Source organism: Scardinius erythrophthalmus (assembly GCF_964197995.2).
Source record: "Scardinius erythrophthalmus genome assembly, chromosome: 8".
NCBI lineage: Eukaryota > Metazoa > Chordata > Actinopteri > Cypriniformes > Leuciscidae > Scardinius > Scardinius erythrophthalmus.
Window position 1 is genome coordinate 19,116,419 of NC_138228.1, and position 16,798 is coordinate 19,133,216.

General features: G+C 38.2%; 1 protein-coding gene across 1 annotated transcript; it reads right to left on the reverse strand.

Moving 5' to 3' along the window:
• Positions 1–383: 383 nt before the first annotated feature.
• LOC308694352 (B-cadherin) lies at positions 384–15,659 on the reverse strand (the record flags this gene model as incomplete). Its single annotated transcript, XM_081371859.1, has 13 exons — positions 384–593; positions 3,476–3,607; positions 3,719–3,846; positions 4,270–4,488; positions 4,575–4,796; positions 5,808–5,956; positions 10,472–10,716; positions 12,652–12,837; positions 12,932–13,060; positions 14,710–14,876; positions 14,980–15,124; positions 15,240–15,395; positions 15,543–15,659. The coding sequence occupies 13 exons, from the start codon at positions 15,657–15,659 to the stop codon at positions 384–386; spliced, it is 2,205 nt and encodes a 734-aa protein (XP_081227985.1).
• Between the last annotated feature and the right edge of the window lie 1,139 nt (positions 15,660–16,798).

The following is a 16,798-nucleotide window of genomic DNA, read 5'->3' on the forward strand; positions in this document are numbered from 1 at the left end:
AATGCAATATAGGGTAAAAAAAATTTTGTAACAAGCTTGAACTTCCATAAACCCTTAGAGTATTGGTCTGTATACAAACATTCCGAAACGCAAAGTAAAGCATTCACGCGACTGGAAAGAAAGAGACTCTTCATTTTTGTTTGACCATGCGTTTCTCTGAAAACAATAAGTGCTGCGGCACAGAGATTGATGAGAAATTGCGCTGCATATTCGATACGTGCTTTGAAGCTTCAGTGTCATATGTAACATCACTACCTCTTCCCCCAGTGACAAGCTAAAGGTACAATTTTTCTCTCAGAATGTATTAACACATTACAGCATATTTGGTTACAGATTTCACATTACACTCTCCTATACACACATACATAAATATTGAGGACATATCACTCATCTTCTCCTACAGCATACATATCAGCCAGTCTCCTGAACTGAGGTCCCCAATTCTGCAGATGCTGGAAGTCCTGATCTCCATCTCTGATGGACGACTGCAGAGAGCTGAGAGATCCAGCTTCAGACCCCTCACCCTCATAAGTAAACACCAGCATGGAGTCATACGGCGCCACATAGTGGTCATCATCTGCTGTGCACAGATTCTACAGAAACAGAATCCAATATATTACACATGCATTTAAAGGGGTGGTTGATTATGATTTCACTTATCTAACTTTAGTTAGTGTGTAATGTTGCTGTCTGAGCATAAACAACATCTGCAAAGTTACAACGCTCAAAGTTCAAAGCAAAGGGAGATGTTTGCTTTTAAAGAAATTGTTTTTTAAGGACTACAACAAACGGCTGGTAGGGACTACACAACATTCCTCCCGGGTTAGTGACATCACTTACCCTAAAATTTACATAAACCCCGCCCCCGGAACACGATTTATAGATTATCATGACAGAATATGCTAATCAATGACTAGAAGATAACTACACATAAGCTACATAAATTCATCAAGTAACCATTCAGAAATGTTGTCTACATGTTGTCACTTCTTCTTGAGTCTCTCCATTATTGTCTGACTCCAGTTTGAACATAAAAGGCTAAAAGTTTTTGAAATTTTCAGTGCACGTGTGTGAGTGCAAGCTGTTGAAGCTCCGCCCCCTGTGACGGGAGCAGCAGCTCATTTGCATTTAAAGAAACAGACACAAAACGGTGTGTTTTTGCTCACCTTCAAAAAGTGACAACTTTAACATGCTATATAAAAATATCTGTGGGGTATTTTGAGCTGAAACTTCACATACACCCTCTGGGGACATCAGAGACTTATTTTACATCTTGTGAAAATGGCATTATACCACCCCTTTAACTCATAATGATGGTGATTCTGATTAGGACTGGGCGATATGATGATATTGTCATATATCGACGATGTCTCGCAAGTATCGTGATGTCAATTATAACAGTCTGTTTCCAGACGATAATCGTCAATATCAAAAAAGGACAAATATTTCACATAGCCTTATAGTTATACACATTTTTATTCACATGCAATAACATGACTGAAATATTTTTTATAGGCTAGTTAGTATAGGTTTTTATAGGTTTTGTCTTAAACGGTTGAGAGAGAAAAACAGTAGGCCTAGGTCTATTGAATCAGTGCACTGACAGCCTATACTCGCTGCTACCATTAATGTTGATCAAAGAACAAAAGAAAAAGAAAATCACTTGCTGAACTTTTGTAACTTTAATTAGCTTAATATTTTATTTGCCTGTTGTTCAAATATTGTTCAATATATTATGAGTCTGTATGCGACCTTGAGATGCGCTCCTGTCAAACATCATTTTTCCTTACTTTTGTAATTTTGATAAACATTTTTTCTGACAAACATTAATTTCTTGTTTGACATTTTATTTATTAGCGAGGAATAGCCCCTTGAGATGAACCATCTCGTTTTCAAGGGGGTCCTCGAGTCCAGGTACAAAAATTGACAATGACTTTACAGCGGCAGTCAAGTTAAACAAAAACACATACACAAATACAACAAAAACACATTATGATAATAGAAAATGCAGAAATATATAAAACATAGCTCATACAAACAAGACATTCACTCATACAAGACTCTCCAAAGGTTGCTCAATCATCACTCAACAAAGTAAACACATGTGCTAAACACACATCTGGACAACAGTAAACACGTATGATCTTTAGATGATTTTTTTTTTTTTATATATATATATATGCTATTCGTTTTTATACAATTTTGTTCTGCAGACGAAAAATGTAACTATCCTGTTAATTCAGAATAGCAAAGATAGCCTATCCAATAAAAAAAAAAATATATAATCAAGTAGCCTAGCCTAGGCCTATTTTATTTTGGTTTGCAGGCTAATAAAAGTTAATCAGAAAAACAAACGGTAGAAGTGACTTTACCGTTTCTGAATATTGTACATAATAAATAGGCCTAATCAAAAAGCACAAACATGACCATTGCAATAAAAATAAAAATTTCGTTATATTGCAAACGGATGAAGAAATTGCGTTGCTTTGGCTATCTCATGATGCACGCGTTCGGAGTTTACAATGTTGGCAGCTCGCAGTAGGCTATATTGTGAGCGTTATACTTTGCTTTAGATTAAAAATGTAAATAAAAAAAAACAATTATAATTTTTAATGACTTATGTTTCTAAATAAAGCAGTAATTTTTATTTTGTAAGCGGCTTAAGGTGACCTTGAAACTCAAACGTTTTTGCTCATGCAGAACGAAACAATTCGTTTTTAATTCCTAATTTTAGACAAATAACAAATATATTGTAGTTTGAATACAAGTTTAAAAACAGCGCTACACATTATTAGGAAATTAAATTGATCATCATTAAATCAGGCGATACCGCCAAAAAAGAAAAGAAAAAAAAAGAGAAACATCGGACCTTATAAAAAACAAATAGGCAAGCCACCTTGCTATAACATCAACATGCATTCAACATTCTTACAATCACCAAATTGTGTTCTGTTCAGTTGTATTTAACATTTCTCCTCACGAAACGAAATTCGTTTCAAACACCGATGCGATAAGAACAGTGTGGAAAATATTAGCAGCACTAACACAAGCAAAGCTAATGTTTTATGCTTGTTTAAGCTCAAACTAACCAAAGTAAAACCTTTAACGTTTCAATCATTAAATTAAAATAACTAAATCGCAGGTTATCATTAGATAAAGTGCAGCCAAACTCAACATGACCTGTGTTAACGGTGCATGTCCGTAGTGATGTTTGCGGCGGGGCATGTTGGGGGCGGAGCTTGGGTAGACAATATAATCGAACTTCAATTTTTTTTAAATGCTATCATAAAATAATACTATATCATAAAGTCAATTATCGATAAAATATTTTTTACATATTGCCCAGCCCTAATTCTGTTGTGGACGTGTTCCTGGATTTTTTCTTTTCCATAGTTCCAAGGCCAACAAGTATGTTGAACTTGCAGAAATCATGGAGACTCTCGTGCACATATACACACAAACACTCTATACATACTTCATAAATGAAGTGTCCGATATCTTCATTTTCCTCTGGATGTTGGCGATAGAAGACCGTATGTAAGTCCGGCGGGGCAATATCTGTAGAGAAAATCTCTGGACTCCAGCACAACAGCATCATATTATAGTCCTGTAACACACACATGTACATACACAACAAACACGGAGTACAGTAAGGCTTAACAACAGTAAAACGCTTCAGTGGATTCAATAAACATGATATGAGGAAGACCATGTGCACCTGGTCCTGTTCGCCGCCTCCTTCCTCATTGTAACAAAGGATATTGTCCCCGTCTTCTTGTTTCTGGCTAAACTGTTCCAACTTTCTCCCACACTTTCTCCTCAGGTAAAGAAACAGCAGAAGCAGCACTAAAGAAAATAAGAAATATATATATTTTTACATGTTCTCAGCACTGTTATTAGTAGAGATTGCAAAGGCCAGCATCATTATAATAATTATAAATGTTTCTTGAGCAGCAAATCAGCGTATTAGAATGATTTCTGAAGGATCATGTGACACTGAAGACTGGAGTAATGATGCTGAAAATACAGCTTTACATCACAGGAATAAATTACATTTAAAATATATTAAAGTACAAAATAGTTCTTTAAATTGTAATTATATTTCACAAATATTAATGTTTTCACCATATGCTTGATTAAATAAATGCAACTTTAATAATAAGAGACTTCTTGCAAAAACAATGTTAAAAAAATGGTAGTTTATAAATAGATTTACAAATATATATTTAGGAATTAAATGTTTGTAAACCCATATATATGTTTGCTTACCAAGAAAGCATAAGATAGTTGCTAAAACATAGATGGACAGGGTGGAGATGTTAGCAGCATATACACTGCTGGAGCAGGTCACGGCATCACCTTTACAGTCACACACTTCCACTATGATAGAACTGTCCTGAAATAACATCTTAGAGTCGTACAAACGCAACAACAGGCTGTGTTCGCCAAGAGCCAAACGTCTGAGTGGTCTCAACCACGCCGCACAGCCTGAGAATACCACAGAGAAGAGTGTGAGATATACAATTTATTTATAACAGATTAACAAAACTTAATGTTAGCTGAACTAGTCTTACTGGAGTTGCTGCTGATGGTCCAGTTTCTTTGATATTCTTCATGTAGCTCTGTGATGAATGGTGCGCCGTTTTCTGGTCCATCTCGATCTGTGATGGTCAAACAAATGGGCGTTGGTTCTTTAGAACATATTGGGACTCTGCGCTGATCCAGCTCTGGAGCGTTGTCATTAACATCCAACAGCTTAATCACTAATGTGCCTGTTCCTGTGGCGGGCTCATCATCTAAAGAAAGAAATACAATGCAGCAATTTTAAGGCTTGATGCCTTGCCTTGGTCAGAATAATTAATAAAGTTTGCAGTTTAAAAAGAGTAGCTCACCAGAAGAGTAAAATTTTGTAATCTGTAACAAGGACTGTTTAGCAGAAAGTCTACTCTGCTCTTTTCCACACAGTCTTTACTGGTAAGTTACCATTAAATGATCATTTGTGAACATGGACCTTTTTTAAAAATTCTGGTAAATCGGTTCTGGCAATTTCCTGGTATGAGAAGATGTAACATTACCAGTAAATTACCAGTATGATGCTGTGTATGAACAAAGAACTGGATTACTGGTATGAGCGCATACAAGGTCAGAACATGCTGACGTAATAAGTCTGCTTTGGGCCAATCATAAAGCTCTGTGCAAGCTGTTTACAGTAAGATCCGCTGCTTTTATCCGTTTTTCAATATAAATGTTGGTCAGTTATTGAGTACTATAATAACTGCAATAGGCTACTATATTATGCGTCTCGTTTTCTTTAAGAGCAAAACCACATTCTGTGTGATCATCCAACTTATCCAATTGGACAGTGTGAAACTAAAGCGCTTCTCCCCATCCAAATGGAAAAAAAAAAAAAAAAAAAAAAAAAGGTTTAAAGGTCATTTTCGGCGATTGACATTGCAGAGTTTACCGAATGGTATCTTACAGTTAAAAAGACAACTCCATTGCTTATGTGAACAACATATGTGTGTATTTACTGGAAAAGTTGTTCTGGTAATTTAACAGTAATTTACAGGGATTTATGCTATTCTCACTGTGTGAAAGGGGCTAATGAATACAGCTGTAAAGCTCCTAAAAGGACAAAAAATGTTTTAGTATTCAACACAAAATATTATATTATGAAAGTTTAATAATATATTCCAAGTCTTCTAAATACAACATCAGATGTGTTTCTAGCAACAGAGGAGTGAGTAGATGACAAATTTAATTTTTGGGTGAACTATTCGAAGTCTTTAATCATCTAGATAAATTACCATTGTCATATGCAACTACTAAGACTGTGTACTGATAATCTTTTATGTAGGCGCCCCTGTCTTCTCTGTCCAATGAGCTCCTGACTCTGATGAGTCCAGTGTCCTCTGTGATCTCCAGCCAGTTTGCAAAATCATTCAGCAACTTATATCTGACATCAAAACAAAAACAAAACAATGAGCACGACAGCCACAGTGGCGCACATAAAATGGTATTGTTTGCATGTGTCCTATAGTAGTACCTTGGAGTTAGGGCTGTCACGATATCAGATTTTTCACTACACGATTATCGTAGCCAAAATACTTCACGATAACGATTAACAATACATCTCTATATTTATAGAAATCTTTTTTTTTTTTTAATGCTATCATAAAATAATGCTATATCATAAATAAAAAATTTCGCAATGTTTCGAAATTTCAATGGTTCGCTGTTGGGGGCCGATCACATCGAAATGGCATGGTTTGAAGAACACAAATAAACAAGACAGTTGCAATCGTGTGTTAATTCTCTTCACGTTTCATCAGTCAAAACATTTCTTTATTCTCTTTATTCTTCTCCAGCGTCGAGTATGAATGAAACAAATTACATGTGAGACTTTAACGCTGTGTACTTTTCATTTTATGGATTGTGGTTATCGCGATATATTGCAACATAGTAGAATAGTAGAAATTATGATAAATAATAAAATTACTGTAAATACATGAATGTGTTAGCCTAATAATTATGACCGCCGCTAGCGTAGCTAGCGAAAGCGGTCATATAGGGATTGTCAAAGTTTTTTTTTTTTTTTTCCCGTCACCTTACTGAATTTTTCGTCAACGATACCAGGGACACCGAAGCACCGGGGAACATGAAATTTGATGGGCATGTAGCCCCACTAGACTTCTACGGAAAAATTTCGTTTGGTCCCCGGGGGCCACTCCCCCCCCCGCGCTGGGCCCCCCCAAACCCCAAAAAATGCAGTTTTTCCTAAATAACTACCTGAACCGTGGCACCGAGGATGAAGAAATTTTTATGGTATGTTGGTCTACTAGACTTTTACGGAAAAATTTCGTTTGGTCCCCGGGGGCCACTTCCCCCCCCGCGCTGGGGCCCCCTTAAATTTTTCGTCAACGATACCAGGGACACCGAAACACCGGGGAACATGAAATTTGATGGGCATGTAGCCCCATTTGACTTCTAAGGAAAAATTTCGTTTGGTCCCCGGGGGCCACTCCCCCCCCCGCGCTGGGCCCCCCCAAACCCCAAAAAATGCAGTTTTTCCTAAATAACTACCTGAACCGTGGCACCGAGGATGAAGAAATTTTTATGGTATGTTGGTCTACTAGACTTTTACGGAAAAATTTCGTTTGGTCCCCGGGGGCCACTTCCCCCCCCGCGCTGGGGCCCCCTTAAATTTTTCGTCAACGATACCAGGGACACCGAAACACCGGGGAACATGAAATTTGATGGGCATGTAGCCCCATTTGACTTCTAAGGAAAAATTTCGTTTGGTCCCCGGGGGCCACTCCCCCCCCCGCGCTGGGCCCCCCCAAACCCCAAAAAATGCAGTTTTTCCTAAATAACTACCTGAACCGTGGCACCGAGGATGAAGAAATTTTTATGGTATGTTGGTCTACTAGACTTTTACGGAAAAATTTCGTTTGGTCCCCGGGGGCCACTTCCCCCCCCGCGCTGGGGCCCCCTTAAATTTTTCGTCAACGATACCAGGGACACCGAAACACCGGGGAACATGAAATTTGATGGGCATGTAGCCCCATTTGACTTCTAAGGAAAAATTTCGTTTGGGCCCCGGGGGCCACTCCCCCCCCCCGCGCTGGGCCCCCCCAAACCCCAAAAAATGCAGTTTTTCCTAAATAACTACCTGAACCGTGGCACCGAGGATGAAGAAATTTTTATGGTATGTTGGTCTACTAGACTTTTACGGAAAAATTTCGTTTGGTCCCCGGGGGCCACTTCCCCCCCCCGCGCTGGGGCCCCCGTAAATTTTTCGTCAACGATACCAGGGACACCGAAGCACCGGGGAACATGAAATTTGGTGGGCATGTAGCCCCACTAGACTTCTACGGAAAAATTTCGTTTGGTCCCCAGGGGCCACTCCCGCCCCGCGCTGGGCCCCCCCAAAACCAAAAAAATGCAGTTTTTCCTAAATAACTACCTGAACCGTGGCACCGAGGATGAAGAAATTTTTATGGTATGTTCGTCTACTAGACTTTTACGGAAAAATTTCGTTTGGTCCCCGGGGGCCACTCCCCCCCCCCCCGCGCTGGGGCCCCCGTAAATTTTTCGTCAACGATACCAGGGACACCAAAGCACCGGGGAACATGAAATTTGGTGGGCATGTAGCCCCACTAGACTTCTACGGAAAAATTTCGTTTGGTCCCCGGGGGCCACTCCCCCCCCGCGCTGGGCCCCCCCAAAACCAAAAAAATGCAGTTTTTCCTAAATAACTACCTGAACCGTGGCACCGAGGATGAAGAAATTTTTATGGTATGTTGGTCTACTAGACTTTTACAGAAAATTTTTGTTTGGTCCCCGGGGGCCACTTCCCCCCCCGCGCTGGGGCCCCCGTAAATTTTTCGTCAACGATACCAGGGACACCGAAGCACCGGGGAATATGAAATTTGGTGGGCATGTAGCCCCACTACACTTCTACGGAAAAATTTCGTTTGGTCCCCGGGGGCCACTACCCCCCCCCCCCCGCGCTGGGCCCCCCCAAACCCAAAAAAATGCATTTGTTATTGCTTTGTAATTTGTAATTGTAAACATTTGTAATTGTTATGGTATGTTGCTCTTAAGGGCCCACATCAACCTAGCCCATAATCACTCATTTGTGATTTGCGCCCCTCCCATAAAAAATGAAAATGCAATATTATTCTGCTTTAATCGCCCCTATCTTCAGTGGAGATGTTCAGAACTGCACCATATTTCATGTGTATGATTAACTTGACATCCTCTGGGGGTATCCTCTGCTAAGTTTTGTAGAATTTCATCCGGGGGGGGGTATAAAATAAATTCATTTATGTGCACATTTAGTGACTGTACACTCATCGGCCTGTAGATGGTGCTGTTGAGCGAAGGGTTGCTGGTTTAGGATGATACTGTCACACACACACATGCAGGAATACAAACAAACGCAAGCATGCATGCACACACACTGACATCCACACGCACAGACACACACCCATACACACACATACAAATCCACATGCACAGACACACACACACAAACACACACGCGCACACATGTACGCACACATACATACACGCACAGACACACACACACACACACAGACACACACATACACACACACACACACACACACACACACACACACACACACACACACACACACACACACACACACACACACACACACACACACACAGACATGCACATACTATTACTTTTTTTAGGTATATACATAAACACGCAATACAGCCAAATTACTCCACATCATTTATTTTTGTGGAAAGCCAGTGCAGGCCTGAGCGGCGGTCATATTTTGTACCGCGATGCGGTACATCTAGTTTAATACCATATACATCAAAGTACCATACTATTACAGTACCATTGGATAACTGTTAAATGGTACCACCACTGTACTTTATTGTAAAGGCCTTTTGTGATTAAAAAAACGTTTTAGTTGGTTTTTAAAGTACAAAGAAAGAATTCAGATTAAAATAAAAGAACATACCCAGCAGGCATTTCAATGTTTACTGAATCAACGTCATGTATCAAGGTTGAATTTTGCAAATCGGATCAATGTTGATATCAAAATTGTTCAAAGTTGGTTTATAAGTATTCTGTTAACCATTTAGCATTAAACATTGTTTCAACGTTGAAAAAAACAACGGACATTATTACAGCTTTGGTCAAGGTTGGTCACATGATAAATACGCTAGATAAACATACAAAAATGGGGTTTCATGATATGCCACACCATATACAGTGCTATGCATAAGTTTAGACACCCATACTAAAGTTGACTAAAAAGAGGAATAAAAAATCATCTTTTGGAAATTGAACTTAATGCCTTAATTTAAAAAATTAGGAAAGATCCAACCTTTAGGACACCAATTTTCTTTGTGGATGAATAATGTATCGTAAATAAATAAATGTTCTTCCTTAAAATACAGGGTGCATAAGTTTGGACACGTTTAGATAAGTTTAGATTGGCATGGGATACTTTCCATAAGATCATCTCTCAATGCAAATCAAACTAGCTATTAGGCTAACTGAAATAAAACCATGCCAATCTCTAGGTATGGTGAAGGCTATGTGATGATGTGGGGCTATTTTAATTCCAGAGGCCAAGGGAACTTTATCAGGATGCATAGTATCCTAAAAAAATAAATAAATAAAAAATACTTAAAAATAAAAATCTGCCTGCCTCTATGGGAATTTAACATAGGGGTGTCCAAACTTATGCACCCTGTATTTTAAGGAAGAACATTTATTTATTTACGATACATTATTCATTCACAAAGAAAATTGGTGTCCTTAAAGGTTGGATTTTTCCTCATTTTTTAAATTAAGGCATTAAGTTCAATTTCCAAAAGATGATTTTTTATTCCTCTTTTTAGTCAACTTTAGCATGGGTGTCTAAACTTATGCATAGCACTGTAATTGTGCTGTTTTGTGTATGTATGCATGTAAAACCTTATTTTCTGCTCTCTAGCAGTGTCTGGGTCTTTGGCTGTGTATTTTTGGATGGTGCTGCCCACCGCAAGATCCTCATAAACTATGATCCGTTTCTCTGCAGGCTCAAAGACAGGTGGCTCGTTTACATCCTGCACAGTGATGGTGACGGTTGCAGTGGAGGTGGGCAAAGGAATAGCAAAAGGAACCTCGTTCGTTACCACTACCAGCAGAGAGAAATTGTTGGCCTGCTCGAAGTCCAGAGCCTAAAAAGATACGCACAATTGAATTTTTATTTTCTGAGGAAAAAACTAACCCCCTTCACTGACCCCAGTTAAAAACAAACAAAGAAGCAGCTTGTAACAGCACACATGCTGGTGGAACGAAATAGTCATGGTGCTATTGTGAAGACAATAAAATACTCAAAAAGTTTGGGGTTAGTGATATTTATTAAGGTTTTTTTTATTATATCTAAGACATTGAATGCATTGATTTGATCAAAAATACAGTAACAACAGAAATATTTTAAAGGGGTGGTATAATGCCCTTTTCACAAGATGTAAAATAAATCTTTGATGTCCCCAGAGTGTGTGTGTGTGAAGTTTTAGCTCAAAATACCGCACAGATATTTGTATATAGCATTTTAAAGTTGTCACTTTTTGAGGGTTAGCAAAAACGCACCGTTTTGTGTCTGGCCCTTTAAATGCAAATGAGCTGCTGCTCCTGGCATAGGGCAGAGGTTCAAGAGCTCATGTGTTAGCAGCTCCTATAACCTCAAGCAGACACACACTAAAATGACAGAAACTGTTCTGCCTTTTATGTTTAAACGGAGTCAGACAAAGATGGAGAGACTCAAGAAGTGACAACATGTAGAATGCAACAGGACATTTCTGAATGGTTAGTTGATGAATTTATGTTGCTGATGTTCAATTAGCATATTCTGTCATGATAATCTATAAATCGCTCGTATAGGAACTGTTGTGAGATGCACACAGAGTGACTTTCTATTGCATGTGAAAAGACGGATGCTACAGTTTGAGCTGACTAACAAATGTGCTTGACTTACAACAACTCTTCCTCTTCTCAACATGGACTGCGTGTTCCCGGGGGCGGGTTTATGTACATTTTAGGGTTGGTGATGTCACTAACCCGGGAGGAATGTCGTGTAGTCCCAACCAGCCGTTTGTTGTAGTCCTTAAAAAACGATTTCTTTAAAAGAAAATATCTCCCTTTGCTTTAAACTTTGAGCATTGCAACTTTGCAGATGTTGTTTATGCTAAAAGCGCAACACTACACACTAACTAAAGTTAGAAAAGTGAAATCATACTCAACCACCCCTTTAACAGTCATTACTCCAGTCTTCAGCGTCATATGATCCTTCAGAAATCATTCTAATAGGCTAAATTGCTAGACTGGGTAAACCCAGCCTGATCTGCCGGTGATTTGATTTCGCCCTGCAGCTTCGGCTGGAAACCTGTACATTAATCTCTGCTGCTTCCTTGACAAATTTGCAGGAACCAATCACAAACTGGCTTATCCACCTGGCGAGCTATTGGCAGGTTTAATCCAATCCAATTCGAGAGCCGTTACGGCTCTGTCCAATTCCTTTTAACCTCTCGACGATGCTCAATGGCTTCTTTTTAACAAACAAATCGCTCGAGTGAGTGTAACTACCACTAACTTTCATGTTTTTTTCCCACGTAGTTTTCGCGGAGCTCTGCAAAGTATGTCACCCGGATCGTTGGTCTGATTGGTTGAAGGACTATCCAATTGCGTACAGAGTCATTTGAACTATGCTTGATGATCACGCCTCTTGTGCAGTAGAAAATACATAACAGACTCACCAGACCAATGTTCAATCAGCCAGACTAATAATTTGCTGCTGAAGAAACATTTTTTATTATCAATGTTGAAAACAGTTGTGCTGCTTGCTGAATATTTTTTTGTGTTTTTCAGGATTATTTGATGAATAAAAGTATTAATTTCTTTCTAAAAAAAAAAAAATTCTTGCTGACCCTAACTTTTGAACGGTAGTGTATAAAGTTCAAAAGAACAGCATTTATTTGAAACAGAAATCTTTTGAAACATTATAGATTTACTGTCACTTTTCATCCTTGCTAAATTAATTTCTATACTGATTCTTAAACTTTTGAACGGTAGTGTATATTTCAGTGTGTTGTATGTTTTGTTTGTATATTCACTTTTGATGTTGTGATAATTCCCTCCATCCTGCTGGGGCCGGTGCTGATGTTGAAGAACCCTTCCTCGTTGCCCTGGATGATGGTGAACTTTGCCACTGAGTTTGCAGTTAAAGGCTCGTCTCTATCTGTGACGACCAACCTTGCAACAATTTCCTCAGCCTTATTTTCTTGTACTGTGCTCGCATACTGCCAAAACACACACAAACAGACTGTTTCATAAGTACTCAATGTCAGATGTTTGGAAAATTAAGCTTGAAGCAAAAACAAACAATGAACTCACCGTTCTTTTTCTGAACTTAGGTGCGTTATCATTGCTATCAGTGATTATGATGGTGACCATACAGGTGGAAGAATGACCACGACCATCCATATCTGCCGCCTCTACATCCAGCGTATACACTGTATGATTCTGTTACCACAGGGATGGACATGAACACATTTTATCAAAAGGGAATTCTGCTCTCTTGAACTTGCTATTAATCAAAATCATGACAACAACAAAAAAATATCAGTTTCCACAAAAATATGAAGCAGCTCCCGTTTTCAAAATTGATATATAAGCAATGTTTCTTGAGCACCAAATAAGCATATCAGAATGATTTCTGAAGGATCATGTGACACTGAACATTACAAATTCTTATGATCATCATGGTGCTCTTAAATTTGGGTGCTCTAGTCATAAATTGTGACTTTACCCACCCAAAAGCACAGTCATTTTCTCTGCTAGAAGCACCTGACACGAACCTGGGCAAAATTCTGAATTTAAGATTTGGCTCTCTTTCATTTCATGAGTTGGAATGCAAATTAGATTTTAAACTTGCTAAAACCTTCAAACAAGGCATTGTCAAGCCATCATTCAAAGTTTGTATTGATGAACTTTCCTTTTCAAGTTAAAAATAAAACATTACATAATTTCAGATCATTTCAATTCTACTTCAAATTCTGAATTCTGTTTCCTGCCTCGATACAAATTCCATTTAAAAAAGCACTGACTGTGATGTCAGTAAAGCCAGAGTATGGTAATCCGCAGAAACCACCCACCCATAATTCATAGGGAGAGAGACCCTTTTGGTCCAGTGTTATTTTAGTATTATTTATTTACTACTATTATATAATATTTGAATTAGCTTTTATTTGCATATTTTTATGTTTTTTTTAAATCATTTTTAATTAGTGTTTGGTTGTTTCTATTTAGCTTTTATACATTTTTATTTCAGTTTTAGTATTTCAGTACTTAACCTTAAAAAAGAAAAAGAAAATGGCGACTAACTGAAACAGAATGAGTTTAAAGGTGCTGTATGTAGGAAACATGCTAAGTTCACATAAGTGTTTCTCCGAAAAACAATGTTACAGACAGTTATTTTACTTTGAAATGAGCGTTCCGTGTTGCAATGTCTGTTTTTGTTTTGTGTGATCCCACCTACTGCCGATTTACCCAATAGTATTTCGACACCACGGGTTGCCATTTGGCGGAAAACACAGCGTATTGTAGCTAGCAAGCAAACTAGGTGAGAGATCGCAGATTCTACCCAATCTAAAAAGCATCCATTTTAAAAGCTCTGTTTAGAAGGAATAATAAAACGCAGATAATTTAACTCATCAACTTACAGTGTAAGGCTCATCACCTTTTATTAATAATTGCGCTTGTTCCTGTTGCGTGTCCTCAATCTGGCAACCAGCGTGAGCGTCGAGTCTAAGGTTGGGGAGAAACAACCCTCTCCAATATTTTGAATTTGGATTGCAGAACCACATTTCAACCACTAGCGATCAATATTACATACTACACCTTCAAGTTTAAGTTCATCTAATATTTATATATTATTTAAAGATTGTTTTAGGGGAATTTTGTCTTTACTGAGCGTAGGGAACTGACAGGAAGCAAAGTGGAGGCAAGACCATGACAAGGACCACAAGCTTGGACTCGAACACAGGTCGGCCCGAAGCGCAATTGCGCTACACAACAAGCTTCCACAACAAAACAACAAAAATGATTTAAGAAAGCTTTAGTTTTCATAACAACCGGTCTCTACATGTGCAAAATCATTTAAGTTTTAATACCTCTCTGTCCAAAATGCCCATAGAGGCCAGACTGATGACTCCATTGGTTGGGTCAATGCGGAATGCTCCAACGTCAGGATCCTGTCTCTCCAGTTTGTAACGCACAACGGCGTTTAAGGTTTTGGGGTCATCCAGGTCCTCTGCTGTCACTTGAATGACAGGCACATCTGTATAAAACATAGTATTTTGTGTTATTTTATCTTCTAAAAAACAAATGTTTAGTTACTGAAAGATATTTCTGAGATGGATAGAAGGATCTCCACATCCTACTTTGTTTGGCCCTTTCTAGGACCTCTCCCATAAAAGGATTTTGGGTACAGATGGGTTTGTGGTCATTTTGGTCAAGAACTTGTATGGTGAGTTGAACAGGGGTTTCAGTGTAGTCTTGATCCTCTGCTGAGGCATGAGTTGTGAGCTGCTCAAGTGCACAGACACGTAACATACAGCATTTATCAACATAAACTCCTTCTATAAAGTAACACACTAACTTTGTTATGTTTGAGATCCTTCGATCACTGCAGGTCACTCACAACGTATTCTTCAGTTTCCTCTCTGTCCAGGTATTTGGTAACCCACAACATGCCTGAATATTTATCCACTTTGAAAAGGCCCTCGGGAGGCTGGTCGGCTCCAGCACCTGTTATTCTATAAATCATTTTCATGGAATCAGCAGCGGTGGACTTCATCTGTAGAGCAAAACATAGAAGCAAAGAAAATAACTCTTATTTTATGTTAAATAAAAATATTAAAAGAAAGACAGAGCAAAGACGACAATGATATGCAAATTAAAAATGGGACAGAAAGTAAAAAGGACACATAGAAGAGAGATACACCTTCACCACTTGCTTTGGGAATGGGCCTCTGTCATTTTCTAAAATGCTGACAGGGGGAATCAACCAATCCCTCTTTCTTCTGATCATGCCATTAAATGGCCTGGAAATGACCCTCATCAAGACATCATGGGTCTGTGGAGTTGTGCTATTCTGAATGACAAATTTAAATTGAATAACCAAAATATGTAAATATTTTAAAAGATGTTGAACTACAGTACAATGCTTCCAAAAAGTATTTGGACACTTAAGCTGCATTTTTAAAATCCAATGTACAAGTTGTCTTTATTTAATATTTAAATAATATTTTGAATAATATGTATTTAATGTGATGATCATGAACTACGGTTGTGCTTGTGAACAAGAAACTGACTTGAATCCACACAAAAAAAATATAAAATAAAAATGTAATTTATTTTCAGATGCCACTTGTTTTTGCAATACATTTCATTTCAAATAAACATCCAAAAACTTTTTGGAACTACTAAATACTTTTAGAAATAATAAAGGAAAATCAGAAAACAGTTTTATAATATTTAATAGGGTCATTCATATACCTGCCAAAGCGGGCTGCTGTTTCTCTTGAATGGCTGTCCCCTGAACTGTCCCTGTTGAATGGCTTCTAAATACTGTGGTATGATCTTTCCATGGATTGTGAATATCACCTGTTAAAACAGATAAAGCATTCATCATTTTATATGATTTCAAATAATAATAATTTTTTAAAATTTCAAGTGAACAGAAAATGTATAACTTTTCACAGACATACATACACAGATGATGGTGTCTTCATCACAACATGCATAAAACAAAAATATAGGAAAAAGACAATTAAACAACACTCACCAGAGACAAAACACAGGCACATCCCTTCATGCTCACAATGTAAGGGAGTAATGAAATACACACTTTCTATGTGTATCTCGCTTCCTAGTTCCTAGAGGTAGCTGTGCTGTAAAGTCTGATCCCAGTTTGTGTGTGCATTTGCATGTTTATGAGAAGGTGCTTAAGGCAAAGCGTCAGAGGACAATGAGCTTCACGACAGATGATGGCATGTTTAAAAACATGAAGCAAACATTGGTGCAGAAGTCATATGCAGGCATTGCATGGACAATTCAGTTACAGCTTCAAAACTACATCCATGATAGTCATAGAAGTGACAAAAATATTTGACAAAATAAAAAATGTTCTAATATAATAAAATGCAGACTGTTTGCAGTGTATTGATGCCTCAAGCCTAGGGGCAAACAAATAGACAA